At 40.1% G+C, this 16,059-nt stretch overlaps 2 protein-coding genes across 3 annotated transcripts; one reads left to right on the top strand and one right to left on the bottom strand.

Moving 5' to 3' along the window:
- The first annotated feature begins 510 nt into the window (after positions 1 to 510).
- Positions 511 to 12,008, top strand: xpnpep1 (X-prolyl aminopeptidase (aminopeptidase P) 1, soluble). The gene is made up of 20 exons (XM_034598765.1): positions 511 to 707; positions 1,826 to 1,950; positions 2,636 to 2,699; positions 3,666 to 3,770; positions 4,131 to 4,223; positions 4,592 to 4,735; positions 4,949 to 5,044; positions 6,158 to 6,239; positions 6,945 to 7,155; positions 7,535 to 7,624; positions 7,737 to 7,787; positions 8,108 to 8,166; positions 8,484 to 8,561; positions 8,674 to 8,745; positions 8,915 to 8,975; positions 9,129 to 9,198; positions 9,924 to 10,097; positions 10,568 to 10,644; positions 10,935 to 11,033; positions 11,279 to 12,008. Exons 2-20 carry the CDS (start codon positions 1,834 to 1,836, stop codon positions 11,396 to 11,398), a joined length of 1,863 nt encoding a protein of 620 aa, XP_034454656.1. The 5' UTR covers positions 511 to 707; positions 1,826 to 1,833; the 3' UTR covers positions 11,399 to 12,008.
- Positions 12,009 to 12,524: 516 nt separating this feature from the next.
- si:dkey-246e1.3 lies at positions 12,525 to 14,490 on the bottom strand. Of its 2 annotated transcripts, none has more exons than XM_034599100.1 (3): positions 14,288 to 14,490; positions 13,978 to 14,074; positions 12,525 to 13,207 (listed from the first exon to the last, which is right to left on the bottom strand). In XM_034599100.1, exons 1-3 carry the CDS (start codon positions 14,361 to 14,363, stop codon positions 12,853 to 12,855), a joined length of 528 nt encoding a protein of 175 aa, XP_034454991.1. In that variant the 5' UTR covers positions 14,364 to 14,490; the 3' UTR covers positions 12,525 to 12,852. The 2 variants fall into 2 exon arrangements, with proteins under 2 accessions (XP_034454991.1, XP_034454992.1); XM_034599101.1 differs by having other exon boundaries at positions 12,525 to 13,189; positions 14,288 to 14,480.
- Positions 14,491 to 16,059: the final 1,569 nt, after the last annotated feature.

Below are 16,059 nucleotides of genomic sequence, written 5' to 3'. Positions count from 1 at the left end.
ATATATCATTATTTTCATTATATTAAGTAATGTATGATCCATGTAGTGAATGATTTAATCACTGATATGTTTTTTAGATGATCATTTTCTTTATATAAAGTCCACGAGGTGAATGATTTAATCAGTGACATATCTTTTACATATGATTATTTTCTTTATATAAAGTCCATGTAGTTAATGATTAAATCAGTTTTGAAGCTTTTATATATAATTATTTAATATATAAAGACAATGTAGTGAATGATTTAATCTGTGATATTTCTTTTACATATGATTATTTTCTTTATATAAAGTCCATGTAGTTAATGATTAAATCAATTATGGATCTTGTATATATAATTATTTGATTTATATAAAGTCCATGTAGTTAATGATTAAATCAATTATGGATCTTGTATATATAATTATTTGATTTATATAAAGTCCATGTAGTTAATGATTAAATCAGTTATGTATCTTTTATATATGATTAATGATTTATATAAAGTCCATGAATGGTTCCGTGTGGCTGCTCAGAAAAGGAGGCGTGTCTCGAGCGCTCCGCGTCTACTGGCAGAAGCTGCAGTCACGTGAGCTCTGACGTCGGCAGTGACATGGCAGCCTCTTGTTTTGTAATTTAACACAAGGTCCGAGCTGGTGGAGAAGCCCTGCGTGTTTTCTCCTCTTTACCCCCGAGAGTTGCAGCTTTGACCAGGCGGAACCAGCGGGTGTGTATCCATCGTTTCACGGGCTACACGGGTCTTGCAGGGGGTTACAGCGGCTTGTGGAGCTGGCGTCTCCCGGCGATGCGGAGCGAGCTCGGGGGGATGTTGTCGGTTTCCAGTCGAGGGGGAAGCGGCTGCTCGTCTCACGCCTGCGCCCGCAGCGTGTTGTCCGGTCACTAAACTGAGCGAGGGGCGTCCCATGGAGCTCAGAGACGGTTCAAACCAGCGAGTAACTTCACACACATCCCAGCGCCGAGCCACCACACCCACCACCCAATGAATCAGTTCTTCACGCTCGGCCTGTTGACAACAATGATGTGTGAATAAAGAAAATGTCCGTCCACTTGAACAACCACCTTGACTTTATCTAACATACAGTAGAAGCCGCTGGTTAATGGTACTGCAGCTACTAAGCTAGCTGGTTGGTTCGATTGTGAACATCTTACGTTCATCTGAAGCCAACTTGTAAACAACATTCTCATGTGGAGCGTTTAGCCAATGGGAGAGCTCATCGATGTGGATCTCTGCAATGTGATTGGTCGGAGTTACACCGCTGTACACAGGCTGTAGACTGTCAGTGTATTCATTGTTCTGTGTCCCTTTCTGCGTTGTTTACGGAGGTTATTGCTGTGGAAATACGTCATATCTCTTCCCACTGGAGCCAATTACACTCTTCTTTTAATATTTAACCCTGGCTCCTGCGTCGGTTGCTTTATCAGCATGTTACAACAGGTTAAAGATCCAAGTGTGGACTGTGAGCTCCACGTTAATAGTCACTGTCAGTCACTGTCCAGCTGCAGGCACCTGAAGTCAACATGGCTTCCCAGAAGTCAGGTAATCTGTGGATTATTAATGTGGGAACGTCTCGGGGCTTTTTGCGTTAATGGATGATTTGTCTGTAATTGCGTTTGCGGCCTTCGGAAAGAAAAAATATTATTTTCATATCATAAAATACCTAGCGGCAACGCTGACTGCAGCCAATGAGATACTCCACATCGTACGTTTTATTTTATATTAAGGGCACTTTACCTCCTTTCAGATAAAGTTTTGTATCAGGTGACATCAGCCTATTGGAAGTGTACTGTCATTTTGAATCATGTCACTCGTCATTGTCCGTACAGATACAGCGATGTCTCCGAAGATCACTGGAGAGCTGCTCAGGCAGCTTCGCCACGCAATGAGGAATTGCAAATACTTCTCTGAGCCTATACAGGCCTACATCGTTCCCTCTGGAGATGCCCACCAGGTTAGTGAGACCACACACAACATAAGATACATTTTTAAAGGTTCAGTGTGTAGAATTTAGTGACATCTACTGGTGAAGTTGCATGTTGCAGCTGAATACCCCTCACCTCACCCTCCCCTTCCAAACATGAAAGAGAACCTGTGGCAGCCTTCAGTTGTCATAAAAAATCAAAAGGTGTTTAGTTTGTCTAGTTTGGACGACTGTAAAAAACATGGCGGCCTCCGTAGAGAGGACCCTCTCCTGATGTAAATATAAAGTATTTAAATATAAAGGGACCATTCTAGAGTAAAGAAAACAACAGTTAGTACAATTTAGAGGAAACACACTAGTGAAAACATCACTAGGATTATTTTATATAAAATTTCTGCCAATCGATCCCTTTCAACTAAATCTTACACACTGAACCTTAAAATCTAAACAACGACATCCACGTATCAAATCTGTTACTCCTCGGTCTTAGTTCATGCATGTGTGTCAAGTCACTTCTGATCGTCTCGTCTGACCTTCGCAATTAATTGTAGCCCTTTGCCCACTGCTCCTCCCTTTTCCCTCTTCCATGCACAAGATGTTGTGTGAGAAGAGCAGAGAAGGTGGCATTTAAAATGGCTGACTGGTTGATGGCCACTCAACGCTGATTGTTAATGAAGCTGATCTCTACCTGTCTCTCTGTCCCTGTGTCTCTCAGAGTGAATACATCGCACCGTGTGACTGCAGACGTGAATTCATCTGTGGATTTAATGGCTCTGCAGGTAAATGTTGCAAGGGTGTGAGTGGAAATGAACTCATAAGTGTAATAAAATTTTGTATTAAACTTGGAGAGTTGTGCAAAAAGCCAAGATCTAATTTCTAGCGTAGACAATGTGATAAGCAAGTGTGCAAATTCTGTCATGTTCACCCATTCAGGGCAAGCCACCCACATCTCGTCTCATGTTCAGTTTAGTTGTAGCAGTACATGACTTAAGTTGTTATGATGTTGGCGAAGATAACCTACTTTTGTAATAAATCACTGTGGGAAAACTTCCGCTTCACCATGACACAGGGCAAGTTTTAAAAGGAGAGAGGGAGAGCTTACTCACTCTCAGGCTGTTGTTGTTCACTGCTGTAATTTTAGAAGTACGTGCTTCTTGGCACCGATTAGACAACTTTTGACCCCGTCTCCTAATGTACAAAATGTTCTGATACAAACATTGGATACCACGGCTTTAAAGTATATTAGTTTTACCCAAATAAAACTGCAATTTTCTTTTCTTCTTCTTCTTCGCACCTCCAAAACAACAGAAGTGATTTCCGGTAGTGTAGCATTAGCCAGAGCTAGCTAAAATGTCACCAATTTGGCAATATTTCATGGTGAAGTAAAACCGTGACATGTACTGTTTGAGAGTCTTCAGTTTAGAGGGGTGTCACTACATACAATAATCAAAGGCTGTTATAATACATAATATACGTTTTTTTTTAATGCATGGGTATTGGATCGTACTTTGTATTAGCTGATAGACAAAGTCCAGATATCTGAATCGGTATCAGGAAGGAAAAACTGGAACATCTCTAGCACAAATACAACTCACACATCGGACATGTAAGAGACAGTAATAGACCAGTGTTATCCACCATCTCAAGATCGATGCAAACTTCTCTCATTCTTTCACATTCATCCATTGTGCAAATAAGATCCAACACATTTTTTGTAATTGGAAATTCTGTGCTGTGATGTGCAGGTACGGCCATCGTCACAGAGCAGTATGCTGCGATGTGGACTGACGGGCGATATTTCCTCCAGGCCAGCCAGCAGATGGACAACAACTGGACCATCATGAAGATGGGTAAAGTCCCACTTTGTGTCGATATTGCACATGATGAAAATGATAACTGCCTCAGTCCTGTTGTCTCAACTATAAATACAAACTGATTGTTGTTGTTCTCATTTTAGAAGTTGTGGCTGTTTTTGAGTAACTTGCACAGGTTCCCGCTACAAATGTTATATTGAAGTTGGTCTTCGAACATAACACACATCCTTAGCACTCTTTGCATCAAACTGGTTTCAGAGTAGTGATGATAAGAGTTCTGGGTGAAACAAATGTTTTATTGTATTAGCTGCTGTGGCATGAATCAGGCCTGTAGTACATCTTTTTGTCTTTGGTGTGTGATTCAGTTAACAAGTTTATTTTTTTAATGGCATATAGGACTGAAAGAGACGCCCTCTCAGGAGGACTGGCTGATCAGCGTCCTGCCGGAGAATTCCAAAGTGGGAGTAGATCCTTGGATCATCGCCGCTGGTAGGTTGTGGTCACATGTCTCCCCGAAGACAGTGAATCAGCAGAATTAGGAAGACACGCCACACAGAACAATTGGAGCAGTGTGAGCAGTGTGTTCTTCCTGGTATACTGCAGGAACTGTGTGTTCGGTGCATTTTAAAATGTTCGGTATGAAAGTATCTATTTTCAAAAGTATCTATTGCATACAACCCAGTTCCTGTTCATTTCGACCTCGTCTGACTTTATTGCAAACCATAGAAAATTCACGAGCCTCCCAACGGGTGCTCTCATGCTGTGATTCACATCGTTTCTATTGTTGTCCACAAAATGTTTGTGTTTTAAACCATAGTTTATGCATCTGAACTCATTCCTCTGATGTTATGTTTTAGACCAGTGGAAGAATATGTCCAAGGCGCTGACCAGTGCAGGCCACTCTCTGGTGGCGGTGCAGGACAACCTGATCGATGCAGTTTGGAGCGACCGTCCAAAAAGACCCAGCACTCAGCTCCGCACCCTGGGATTAGACTACACTGGTCTGTGCCCCTCTGCATTATCACCACTATTACGAACACGTTTTTGTTATTGTAGCTAATTAGGGTTTGTTTCAGAGATAGAGATATTTAAAAACATGAAATATTTATGGAGATCCCGCTAGAACATTGGCACCATTTTTTTTATTCTTGTGAAATTTGCAGATTTACTGCCTTTAACTGTTTAATCCTTCTGGTCTTATCTTCTTTTTGTAGGTTTGTCCTGGCAAGACAAGGTCACCACTTTGCGAGCCAAGATGGCAGAAAGGAAAATCAGCTGGTTTGTTGCCACGGCATTGGACGAGATTGCTTGTACGGTTCATTTTTCAGTATTTCACATTAGTTTAATTACTGCTGGCAATTATTAAGACAGTAATGAGGTGTTTTAGCCACTTAACTCACACCAACACTGTGTAGAATTTGTAGTAGCGCAATGTGAGGAATATTTTAGTGTAATATATTTACCAGGAACTTTAGTATTGTACCTACAATGGATATAAAAAGTCTCCACAACTTTACAAAAATGGTAGGATTTAACCTATTATGTCAAGTGAGAAACAAAAACAAATAAAAGTGCCATTTTAACCATTTATATCCACTACTACAGTAATTGAGTAAATTTACTTTGTTACTGTCCATCTGGAAATATAATATATATAATATGCACAAGTAGGTTTTCAGCAATTCAGCCTTTTATATCTTTAGAAGACAGACAAGTTTTTTTATTGAACATTATATTTTAGTGATACCTCTTAAACCCACAGGTTCCAAATATCCAAATACTCCACTGGACTAAAAACTCAGGGACAAACCTTGTATCCAAACTGAACACAGACTTAAAATCCTTTGTGAGCACTCATGTGCAGAATTTATTGTGTTAGGTTTTAGCAGTTTTTGGTTATTGGTGTAAACTAGTTGCAGCTGTACCCTCGGTCACTTCTGTTACATAAGTCCGTTTTGATACACGATCACGATCCAAGGACCATGGGATGCACGGGTGTCCCTCTACAGGTCGGTTTGAGCACCTCGTTCACTCTGTCTAATGAGCTCTTGTTTCTGATTGTTTGGTCTGAGAGCTTAGAGTGTTAATTAGAGTGATGCTGATTTTGATTGTCACCAAGTAGCGTTTAGAGCCGAGAGTTTCAATGGGCGTTAAAATGAAGGGGATTTGCTGAGGCATCTACTGAGGAGGAGTGACAGTCTAATAATAACGTTGATATTTAACACCAAATGATGTGAATGCAGGTTTGAGATGAGTCATAAAAATGGATTTTAAGGCAAAGTAGGAAAGTCAAGTGGCTAATTAATATTGTCATTGCTGTTAGGGGAATGAACACTTTTCTTAATTATTATTAATTCAGTTATTTCTGCACAAGTATTTTTCTTCTAGTTAAAATATTATATTCTAATGTTTCTTTTTCTCAGGGCTTTTTAACCTCCGTGGTGCCGACATCGAGTACAACCCAGTTTTCTTTGCATATTCCATCGTGGGAATGAACACGCTGAGGTAATAGAACAAAACACAACACGACGGATCAGTGTTCTATTAATTGCATTCATGCTACCAACTGATGTGAAGGACTTCAGGAATACATTGCAATGATAAATAAAATAGTAAAATACTACATTTTTCTTTTACCAAAGTAACAGGGTCTGCTGTTTTTATATTTTACATATACTTTTTAAGCTTAATTAAAAACTCTTGCATTAATACAAATAATCTTAATTTTATTACCATAGAAGATATATTAGAATATTTGATCATTTAATAAATAAACATCTAGTGACACCTCCAAAGCTCTTGGTCACAGGCTCCTTAAAATGATGTTGAACAGTCAGATAGAGGCAGCAGACATTAATGATAAATGATAAAAGATCTATCAACAGCAGAAGAAAATAGAAGGGTTGAACACGATATAGTCCTTTAAATTCATTTTAATGTATTTTTTTCATGTGTTATTTCTGAACTTTTAAGGGCATAGTCACCTCTAAATTCGTAACTATACATAATATTTGTAATTGCACATAATGATGAGCACAAAACATTTACCTTTAGAGTCTTTACATGTATTTTTCTATGGGAAATTGTTTAGAAAATCCTCAATCTATTCACACACATAATTCCAGTAATTTATTAAAACCACTAAAACTGGTGCTACAAGTATTTCTTTTCTTTTTACCTCCTCACTGACCGACGTCGTCCTCTCTGCAGGCTTTTCTTGGACCTCAGCCGCCTCTCTGGTCCCGCTGTGAGAGACCACCTGCAGCTGGACACTCCCAGCAAGCCGGAGCTGAGCATCCAGATGTTCCCGTACGAGTCGGTCTACACCGAGATCCAGGCCATCTGCGCGGCACTCGGCCCCAAGGACAAAGTGTGGATCTGCGACAAGGCCAGTTGTGCTCTCACAAAGGTCATCCCCAAGGTGAGAGAGCAGACTCACGAAGCAGCAGCATTTAGAAGAGCGTTCACAGCAGAGAATATAATAGCTTGACCGTGACTTGATTGTGTTTTCGTGATTCTTAAATTAAGCTTCAAGAAATAAATGAAGAACTGCTGCATTTCAGATCTCATCAGTAGCCGCAAAGCTGCTAAATGATTTGTTTTGTGGTTGTTTTCCCATTACTCTTTCAGATTTCTGTTAACAGCCTGTACTCCAGTTTTGTGTGTGGGAAGAAAGAGATGTATACTTTCACTTTCAAATAATATTAATGCCCATTTTCTCACTGTTCAAATCAGGCACTTTTTAAATCATTTACAATATGCATCATTTAACCAGATAGTTTTTCTTGTAACTTTCTCAGGAGCACAGGACTCCGATCCCCTACACTCCGCTCTGCCTCGCCAAGGCTGTAAAGAATGCCACTGAGGTTCGAGGCATGAAAATGGCCCACGTAAGAACCTATAAACCTAAGATCTTTAGTGCATATCTGTTAATCTTTAATTTGGTTTATGACATTGAATGAAAAAAAATCGTTTCACTCTCTGCATTTTTCCCCCCAACAGATCAAGGATGCAGTTGCTCTTTGTGAACTCTTTGCTTGGTTGGAAAAGGAGGTATTGTCCGTTTTAGATTCTAAAGTCTGTCAGAAAAGGAAAATCTGAGGAAACATCTGTTTATAGATGTTTGTATTGATATAACAACAGTTTTTAAGAGGCAATATTTCCACATTAATAATTAATGAATGGTAATTTTGATTCACCATATTAAATATAACAGTATTTGTTGTTTTGTATTCTTATAGTCTAGGCATACTGTGTCAATGTGGAAACTCTGATTTCAGATGGAGGTTATAATATACCTTTGCTCTTACTTGACCCATAGAGATATTATAACTGCAATTGCATGACTGACTGCTGCTATTGTTGTTTTACAGATCCCTAAAGGCACCGTGACAGAAATCTCTGCTGCTGATAAGGCTGAGGAATTACGCAGGTAGGTTTATTTTACACAGATGTTTTTCAAGCCATGATGTGTTATTTTATTTGGGTAAAAAGCTCATCAGGTTTATCTAAATCTTCATAAGATAATAGATCCATTGTATCGACTCTGGCTGCATTCCATCTGATTGTGACTATTCTGGAGTGTTAGCTCCCTCTGCTGGGCATGGAATTGAAACAATTTTTACCAAAGTTTTGTTCACTTTCAATATTCTACTTTCTCAAGGGGCTGCCTTTAGAGTAAGAGTAATGTCAAAAACAAAATTTTTATTTTTTTTATATTCATTTTGTTGACATGTGTGTCTTTCTCAGTCGACAGAAAGATTTTGTCGGCCTCAGTTTCCCCACAATCTCCAGCGTTGGTCCAAATGGAGCAATCATACATTACAGGTCAGTGGGCAAAATATATATATTTTTTTGTATCTATATTTGCCTTTATTGTTGTTCTTTTAAAAAATATCAAACTAATCTTTTATCCTTGACTTTTTACCTTTTCATTTAGACCACTGCCTGAAACCAACAGAACTCTCACCCTGAACGAAGTTTACCTGATTGATTCTGGAGCTCAATATGTGTAAATAATATATTTATAATATACAACAAATGCATTTAAACTGACCAGCCCTGTCTACTATTAGACATATTATCAGCTGCATTATGGTTAATACCAAGATCGCATAGTAGTATTTCAGTTTTTTGTGCATTATACCCATGCATTTATATCCACATTGTGTCTTTGGCAGTGATGGAACCACAGACGTCACACGCACAATACACCTTGGGACACCATCTGCTTTTGAGAAGGTACATTTATGTGATTGCAAATTAAATCTTATTTCACATTTGACCAAAATGTTCACGTTATGTAAAAAATCCTCAAAGAATCAGTGTCGTGTGAAATTGATCACAAGCATGAGTTTTTAACATTGTGCGTTCTCTCTCTCTTTCCCCCTGTAGGAATGCTTTACCTATGTTCTGAAGGGACACATAGCTGTCAGTGCTGCTATTTTCCCCAATGGAACTAAAGGTGTTAGCTTTTTGTTATTATATCAGAACGTGTTTATGTGTTACAGATGTACAGTATTTCTTGATTCTTTGTGGCTTGTGTTAAATATTTTAAGTATTGTTTTATTCTCAGTTTCAGACAAAAACAACAGTAAACAGGTTTTTGTTCAAGAGTAATACAAGCGTCCTTTTCACAAGTTTGTAACTATTCTTGCTGTCGGAGGACAATTTCCTCCACAAACACTCTTTAGAGAGGAGAAGACAGTGGGCTGTTTTTAAACCTCGAGCTAATATAATTAAAGCTGCAGACGACCTTTTAATTCAAGCAGTCACATGAAGCAATCAGTTCAGAACATTGGAAACACGGGATCAAGATACAGATACAGTCACAGAGCTTCAGTAAAATCTCCAACATGTTTTCTGACACATTAGATCTGATGGAGGTGAATCATAGCTCTTCCAATTGATCAGGAGAAATAAAAGAGGTCTTATACATTCATGCATTTATTGTCACTGTTCCAGCATGAACTGGACTGAAGCCAGGAAGCAGAGTGCAAGAACAGAACAGCGCAACCACATAGACAGATTACCTCTATTTCATATTTAGTCAAAATGATGGTTCAATAATTTTGTGCCATATAAATGTGGAAGATTTGAATGGATTCCTTTTTTTAAATATATATTAGTATATTGTTTATCTGCATTATAGTGTATTACCGTGTGATCTCGAGTACTAAACCTTCTTAGGCCACCTGCTGGATTCGTTTGCCCGTGCGGCGCTGTGGGATTCGGGGTTGGACTACCTCCACGGGACAGGCCACGGCGTTGGCTGCTTCCTCAACGTCCACGAGGGGCCCTGCGGCATCAGCTACAAGACCTTCGCCGATGAACCTCTGGAAGCCGGCATGATCGTCAGCGATGGTATGGCCATTACCTAATATTTATATATTTCCACAATATATATGCAACAGAGTGTGGCCAAACATTTAGCCTAATATTTCAACTGACTGATTTGTTTGTTCTTCATTTCATTGACGCCAATGTCACATCACGTCTGACTGATGAGCCGCCACAGGCTTATGTAGCGTCACGTGTGACATGAGAGCGGGCTGTAATTTCATAATGCCTCACAAAAGTCTGAGTAGTGTCAGTGGCTGGAGTGAGAGAGTGAAGAACAGGACACGTGTTCATTTTCTTACTATGTGTGTGTTTTCCTATAAAATAAGAGACATTAAGGCAGCTTCTGTGGAAATCCCAAAAATGCTGTCCCTCTAATATTTCAGCTGTCTTTAATGTTTGAAACACTGTAGTCCTAGTGGAAGCAATAAACACCTCAACACAAAAACATTTAATTTCTCTTCATCACATTTCTTGTCTTTCTCTCTTTCTAGAGCCTGGGTACTATGAAGATGGAGCTTTTGGCATTCGTCTCGAGAACGTGGTCCTAGTTGTTCCGGCTAAGCCCAAAGTAAGTGATTAAACTGAGACCCAAATCAGAGGGGACTTCAAAAATATAGAGAAGACAAAGAGTGCTGATCAGACTCTGATACTTAAGCATTTGATTATTCCTCAGTAGTCAAAAATAATTACTTTGAATAATATATTTCTCTCGTGATCCACATGTGCTAATAACCACTATTTTAAAGCCATGAGGCTTCATGAAGATCTTCTTTCCTGTGTTTGATCTGTTGTATATAAGTCACAATGTGCTGATAATGAAAATCTAATAAAAAAACGTTTGTTCTCGTTTGTGTGCAGTACAACTACAGAAACAGAGGGAGTCTGACATTTGAGCCCCTCACTCTGGTCCCTATCCAAGTCAAGATGATGAACACAGATCTGCTCACTCAGAAGGAGGTAAAGAATATCCAGCAAAAATACATTTTATTGGTAAAACACTTCAAATACAACAACACATTAAATGTAGCCTACTTAACATTGTGTAGGAGCAATAGGAGCAGTTTAGCGTAATATTACCTACATTAAAACCATTTATGGATTATGGATTTAAATGTTTGATAAAATATCCAGCTATTCCTAGTACGTGGTGCACTACTCAAACACTGTCTTCATGGTCTGATGTTCACTTCCCTGTGCTGCAGCGCGACTGGGTGAACGAGTACCACAGGAGGTGCCGGGAGGTGGTTGGAGCAGAGCTGGAGAGGCAGGGCAGGAGGGCGGCGCTGGAGTGGCTGGTCAGAGAGACCCAGCCAATCGTCTGAGGACTGATCCGGTCACGCTGCGAAGGAGTGCGATGGATTGTTCTGCAGTGATAATTGTTTGTATTTCTCATCTTTCTCTTTGTCTCACACTCGGCTTCTTTTTGTAAAGCACATTGTATCCACAGTTTTATTAAAGATCAGTGACACTAAAGAATCAACAGAATGTCTTTACTACTCTGTCAGAAAAAAAAACTGTTTTGAAAGAAGTATGAAGAAGTCCAGTGAGGTTACAAGAGGCTTTTTAGACAAAACAAAAAATAGAAATAAAAATTTCAATTATAAAGAGCATAGATATATATACACACAGTATTCTAACATGCATTCAAACCCTGATATGTCATATATAAAATGATAGGGCCTCTTCGTAATCAATAGCATTAAACCTTTACTTGATTTTAGCATCTATTTAATTAAGTTATGCATCCACTTCTATTATCACAAAATGTTGTACTACTTTCTATTGGCTGAGCCGGTAAACCATTCACTTTCTACAAACTACTGAGGAGTAACTGTATCTGTGATGATCCAGGTCACGGTATCTTCAGGTTTTGTATATTTGTACAGAGACAACACAAGCATGTTAAGTTGTCTATGTACACATGGTGAAGATGCTCATTTCCGTTTGTTTGTCAGCACGATTACACAAAAACTACTGAACCGATTTCATTGAAACTTGGTGGAAGGATGAAACAAGGAAAATCCATTGAATTTAGGACAAAGTAGTTTATTCAGGATTTGATTTCATGTTCTTTAACATTGCAAGATCATTTTTTCCATATGGAACTCCCTTATGAAACCACATTTAAATTCAATAGATCCAGATTTTTATTTAGATCTGCACTAAAATGCACAAACTCATAGATATCAGTCCCATAAACAGGCTTGATTTCAAGATCCGTGAATTAGTATTTGAGAAATCAATGAAAATGTCGAAAACTAATATCTTGCAATGTTGAAGAAAGTGGAAAGCAAATTCCAGGACCTCCTTCTGATCTGGATCCACAATAAAATATAATGGGTTCTTCCATGGGTCATGCCCCACCCCTCCACAAAATCTCATGGAAATCGGTTGAGTAGTTTTTGCGTAATTCTGCTAAATAAACAAACAAACGAACACAGGCATTAATAGTGTACTCCGACGATTCACTTCTGAACTTTCATAAAGTTAGGGTATGTTATGGTATGAGAGCTAATCCTCAGGACATGGATGTGACTTCATATCTTAGACTTTACAAACCTCCAGAAAAGCCCCAGAAGACATCATACAACCACTTTCACATACTTGTTAATTCTCCCCATGACATATAAACTTAACATGTAAAATCTGTGGAGTGCCCCTTTAATGGCCCTACAAATGGTGACTTAACTTCTGATGGCCACAGCTGCAGGGCTGAAATCTCAGCCTGAAGGCAAGCGCTTCGAACCAGCCTCCCCCCTCCTAACCCCGCCCCCCTCTAAAGTTGCATGTAAAACATCGGAGGGTCCAGGATGACGCCGCTGTCCGGATCGCTGGCGTACTCTTGGATCAACAGCGGCAGCGACATTGCACATTTCTCCCGAAATCTCTGTGGGACTTTATTTTCCTCCTCTTCCTCCTCCTTCAGGCCCACAGGCAGCGGGTTACTGTAGATGTAATAGATCCTGGAGTTGTCCTTCGCTGCCTCCGGCTTCCTGAAGAAGGCCAGAGGGTTGAGAAAGCTGGTCGACCTCTTCACTGCTTTAACCGCCACGGGGTCGGCCGGCACCCCTCGGGTCACTGCGCTCTCATACACGTGGGCTCGCTTTGACTGCCTGATGAAGGATATGGCACTAATTGGTATGAGGAATTGAATAGAATTTCACATCAGTTTGTACTCTACAACTGCTTTCAGACATGCACTGATAATCTCTCGACATTATCCGGAGCTGTATGTGGGAACGTGGGAATCTCCAGATAATGTCCGAATGAGCCGATGTGAGGACAGAGCAGGAGATTCTCTGCAGGATTCACCGCGAGTGGGCATGTTGATGATGTCTCTAACATGCGATTAAAAAATGAAAGAAACCAAAAGAAAACAAACATCTCAGGCTGAAAAAGCGGAGCCACGCACCTAGAACACACCGACGAATATGTCAAGAGAGCTTTTGGTGATAAAGCTCAACTCCGGTGTGGATATGCTGTAAACAAAAATATGTGACCTGCACACTGGAATTAATATGTTACATCCTGCCTCTGCCTGCAGCACCTCAACTCACCTGAATGCTCTGGAGATTTGTCTGTTGTTGTGACTCTCCTGCTGCTTTTTTCATGTGTGAAAGACAAACTGACAATCCCATTGTCCGGACATTATCCAGAGATCATGTCTGAAAACGGCTCATCTTAATTCATAGTAGAGTTATTAAGTCATATTTATATTTATATATTTCTCTGATAACATATACATCAGTTTACAGGATATGATGGAGCTATCCCATAAAATATTAAACCGGGGGATGAACCAACATAGAAACTTCCATGGACTCTATTCAAAGTGAGAAAACAGCTCAGAAGTGACGGTGCAAATTCTTAACACAATCAAACCGTGGAGTGTGACGTTCACCTGGTGCGGTTGTAGCAGGCAGTGATGCAGTACAGGCCGGTGATGGTGAGGATACACAAGGCCAGACCGATGATGACAATATTAAACACTTTGAATTCTAAAGGTAGAAGAGAAACAACACAAATGTTTCACTTAGAGGAACTCAAACATAGTAAGTTCAGATAAACTGTATAATGACACTCAAACAATGTTGAAAACTAGTGAGCAAAGACCTGCTCTTGAGTAGAAAACAGAAAGACACTCTGATAATCTCTCGTGTCTACACAGTCTGTAAAAGTGAAATGAGAGAAACTTGACTAACACAACACACCAAACACGGCGGTGTCCATCCCCTCGTCGTGCAGACCCAAAGCGGTGGTCCCGTTCAGGAGGCTGGCCGCCGTCATGGCTCGGTCCTGTTGGGCTCCGCTCAAGTCGCTGCCATTGGCATCCCCCCCCCCCCAAAAAAAAACATGTACTGAAGGCCCGAGAGCTTCCAGCCTCTTCTCACTGCTCTCAATAGAAACTCGGGCCCATGTGACCCGAGCAGCTTGACTCAGTTGCTGCGGAGACACCCCCTCTTTTGTCACCCCCTGTTCTACTCCCCAAGAGTGGCACAGCACCCCCTCCTCTCCCCGTCTCCCTCCTCGCCAGTCCCCTTGTTTACTGCTCATTATTCTGTGCAGCTTTTTGGGGGGGTGGGGGTGGTGGTTGGGCCTTTCATACCGCTGGTAATAAGCGCTGAGTGGTGACCCAAAACCACAGAGTTTGCAGGCTTTCAGCTGAGACCACCAAGGAAACAAAGAGGAATTCATAGGTAGTTTTTAGGTGAACCTGTCAAACAGAAATACAAAAAAATATATATGAAACGTTTGTTACCTTCAGTGATCACATGACATTTTATCTGCGCCATTTGCCCCTTTACACAACACTTGAATAAATAAGTTTACCCATGTCAAAGAGCTGCAAAATAACAATGTAAAGCTAAGACCTGATCGTAGCCAGTGCCCTAACATTTGTGGCTTATGACCTTTAAAGCAAAGCATATCCTCTGGAAACCTACCGCTGCAAATAAACCACTCAACCTTACTCCCCCATATGAAGATATAAAACTGCAATATCATAAAAAACACCCAAGACTAGAAAAATGTAGAACAAATAGATTAAAAGACAAACAGACTAAAAGATGTGTTGCAGCGTTTGTCCACCCTCAGACATGGGACCCCCTAATTTTTGATCATCACAAATAATAATCAATGAATCCCTTCTGGTCGTGTCTGCTCTGTTGTTAAACCTGTTGTTTTGAGTGCTCTGGGTGTTTTCAGGACAGGGCTACACCGAACCAAATCCCACTAATCAGAAAACCAGGACCACCTCCACAAGATGATATTTTCAGAGCCTCCACAACCAAAGCCAGTTAAACAGCAACAAAGACATCATTCTGCTTCCCCCCCCCCGATGTCTCGCTTCACCCCACAGCACCATGGGAGATATTATGCAATTAGTTGAGAATCTAATTAAGACTTTTGTTTTTTTGTTGGACGAGACGAGCGGCTCTATAGAGTGAACTTAGAGGGAATTTAATTCTGAGCGACCTTTGTGTCCCACTAGAAGTGTTTGGGAGGAGTTAGTATATAGGATGATTCCCTATGTGGGCTATAGGCTTCAGATAAGAGGAGGAGAGTCCAAAAGAGCACTTCTATAAAGATCTGCCAGTCATGATGAAGACATGTTATTTTTGTACAAAGAAGAATGTTTATTTACCTTTTCAAGAAGGTTATGTTTTTGCCCGTTACCGTTGATTTGTTTATTTGGCAGCAGGACCGCAAAAATGACAGAACAGATTTCCATGAAACTTGGTGAAATGTTGGACAGGGGCCAAGAAAGAACACGTTTTTCTTACATTGTGAGAGAGAATGTTTTTATTTATTTATTTTTTTGCCATTTTCTCCAGTTTCCCAGGGACTAATTCATGGATCTTGATTGAAAAAAAAAATCCAGTATCTATAGTTGGTCCAGGCCACAAGGCAAAGATAAGCTACTAAAGTGCAGTGTATTGCCACTATAGTGTTTACATGGAGTCTTTTTCTTCCATTTTTATCA

The sequence above is a fragment of the Hippoglossus hippoglossus genome, chromosome 1 (genome assembly GCF_009819705.1).
Source record: "Hippoglossus hippoglossus isolate fHipHip1 chromosome 1, fHipHip1.pri, whole genome shotgun sequence".
In the NCBI taxonomy this organism is placed as follows: domain Eukaryota; kingdom Metazoa; phylum Chordata; class Actinopteri; order Pleuronectiformes; family Pleuronectidae; genus Hippoglossus; species Hippoglossus hippoglossus.
The sequence above is the reverse complement of the archived record's forward strand: the minus strand, read 5'-3'. Positions and strand labels throughout refer to the sequence as shown.

Coding starts and splice junctions, on each gene's coding strand:
- xpnpep1 (XM_034598765.1), top strand. CDS start 1,834: ATGTCTCCGAAGATCACTGGAGAGCTGCTCAGGCAGCTTCGCCACGCA. Junction 1,951..2,635: donor CCTCTGGAGATGCCCACCAG/GTTAGTGAGACC, acceptor TGTGTCTCTCAG/AGTGAATACATCGCACCGTG. Junction 4,736..4,948: donor CCTGGGATTAGACTACACTG/GTCTGTGCCCCT, acceptor TTCTTTTTGTAG/GTTTGTCCTGGCAAGACAAG.
- si:dkey-246e1.3 (XM_034599100.1), bottom strand. CDS start 14,363: ATGACGGCGGCCAGCCTCCTGAACGGGACCACCGCTTTGGGTCTGCAC. Junction 14,075..14,287: donor GATGGACACCGCCGTGTTTG/GTGTGTTGTGTT, acceptor TTCTACCTTTAG/AATTCAAAGTGTTTAATATT. Junction 13,208..13,977: donor GCCTGCTACAACCGCACCAG/GTGAACGTCACA, acceptor CATACCAATTAG/TGCCATATCCTTCATCAGGC.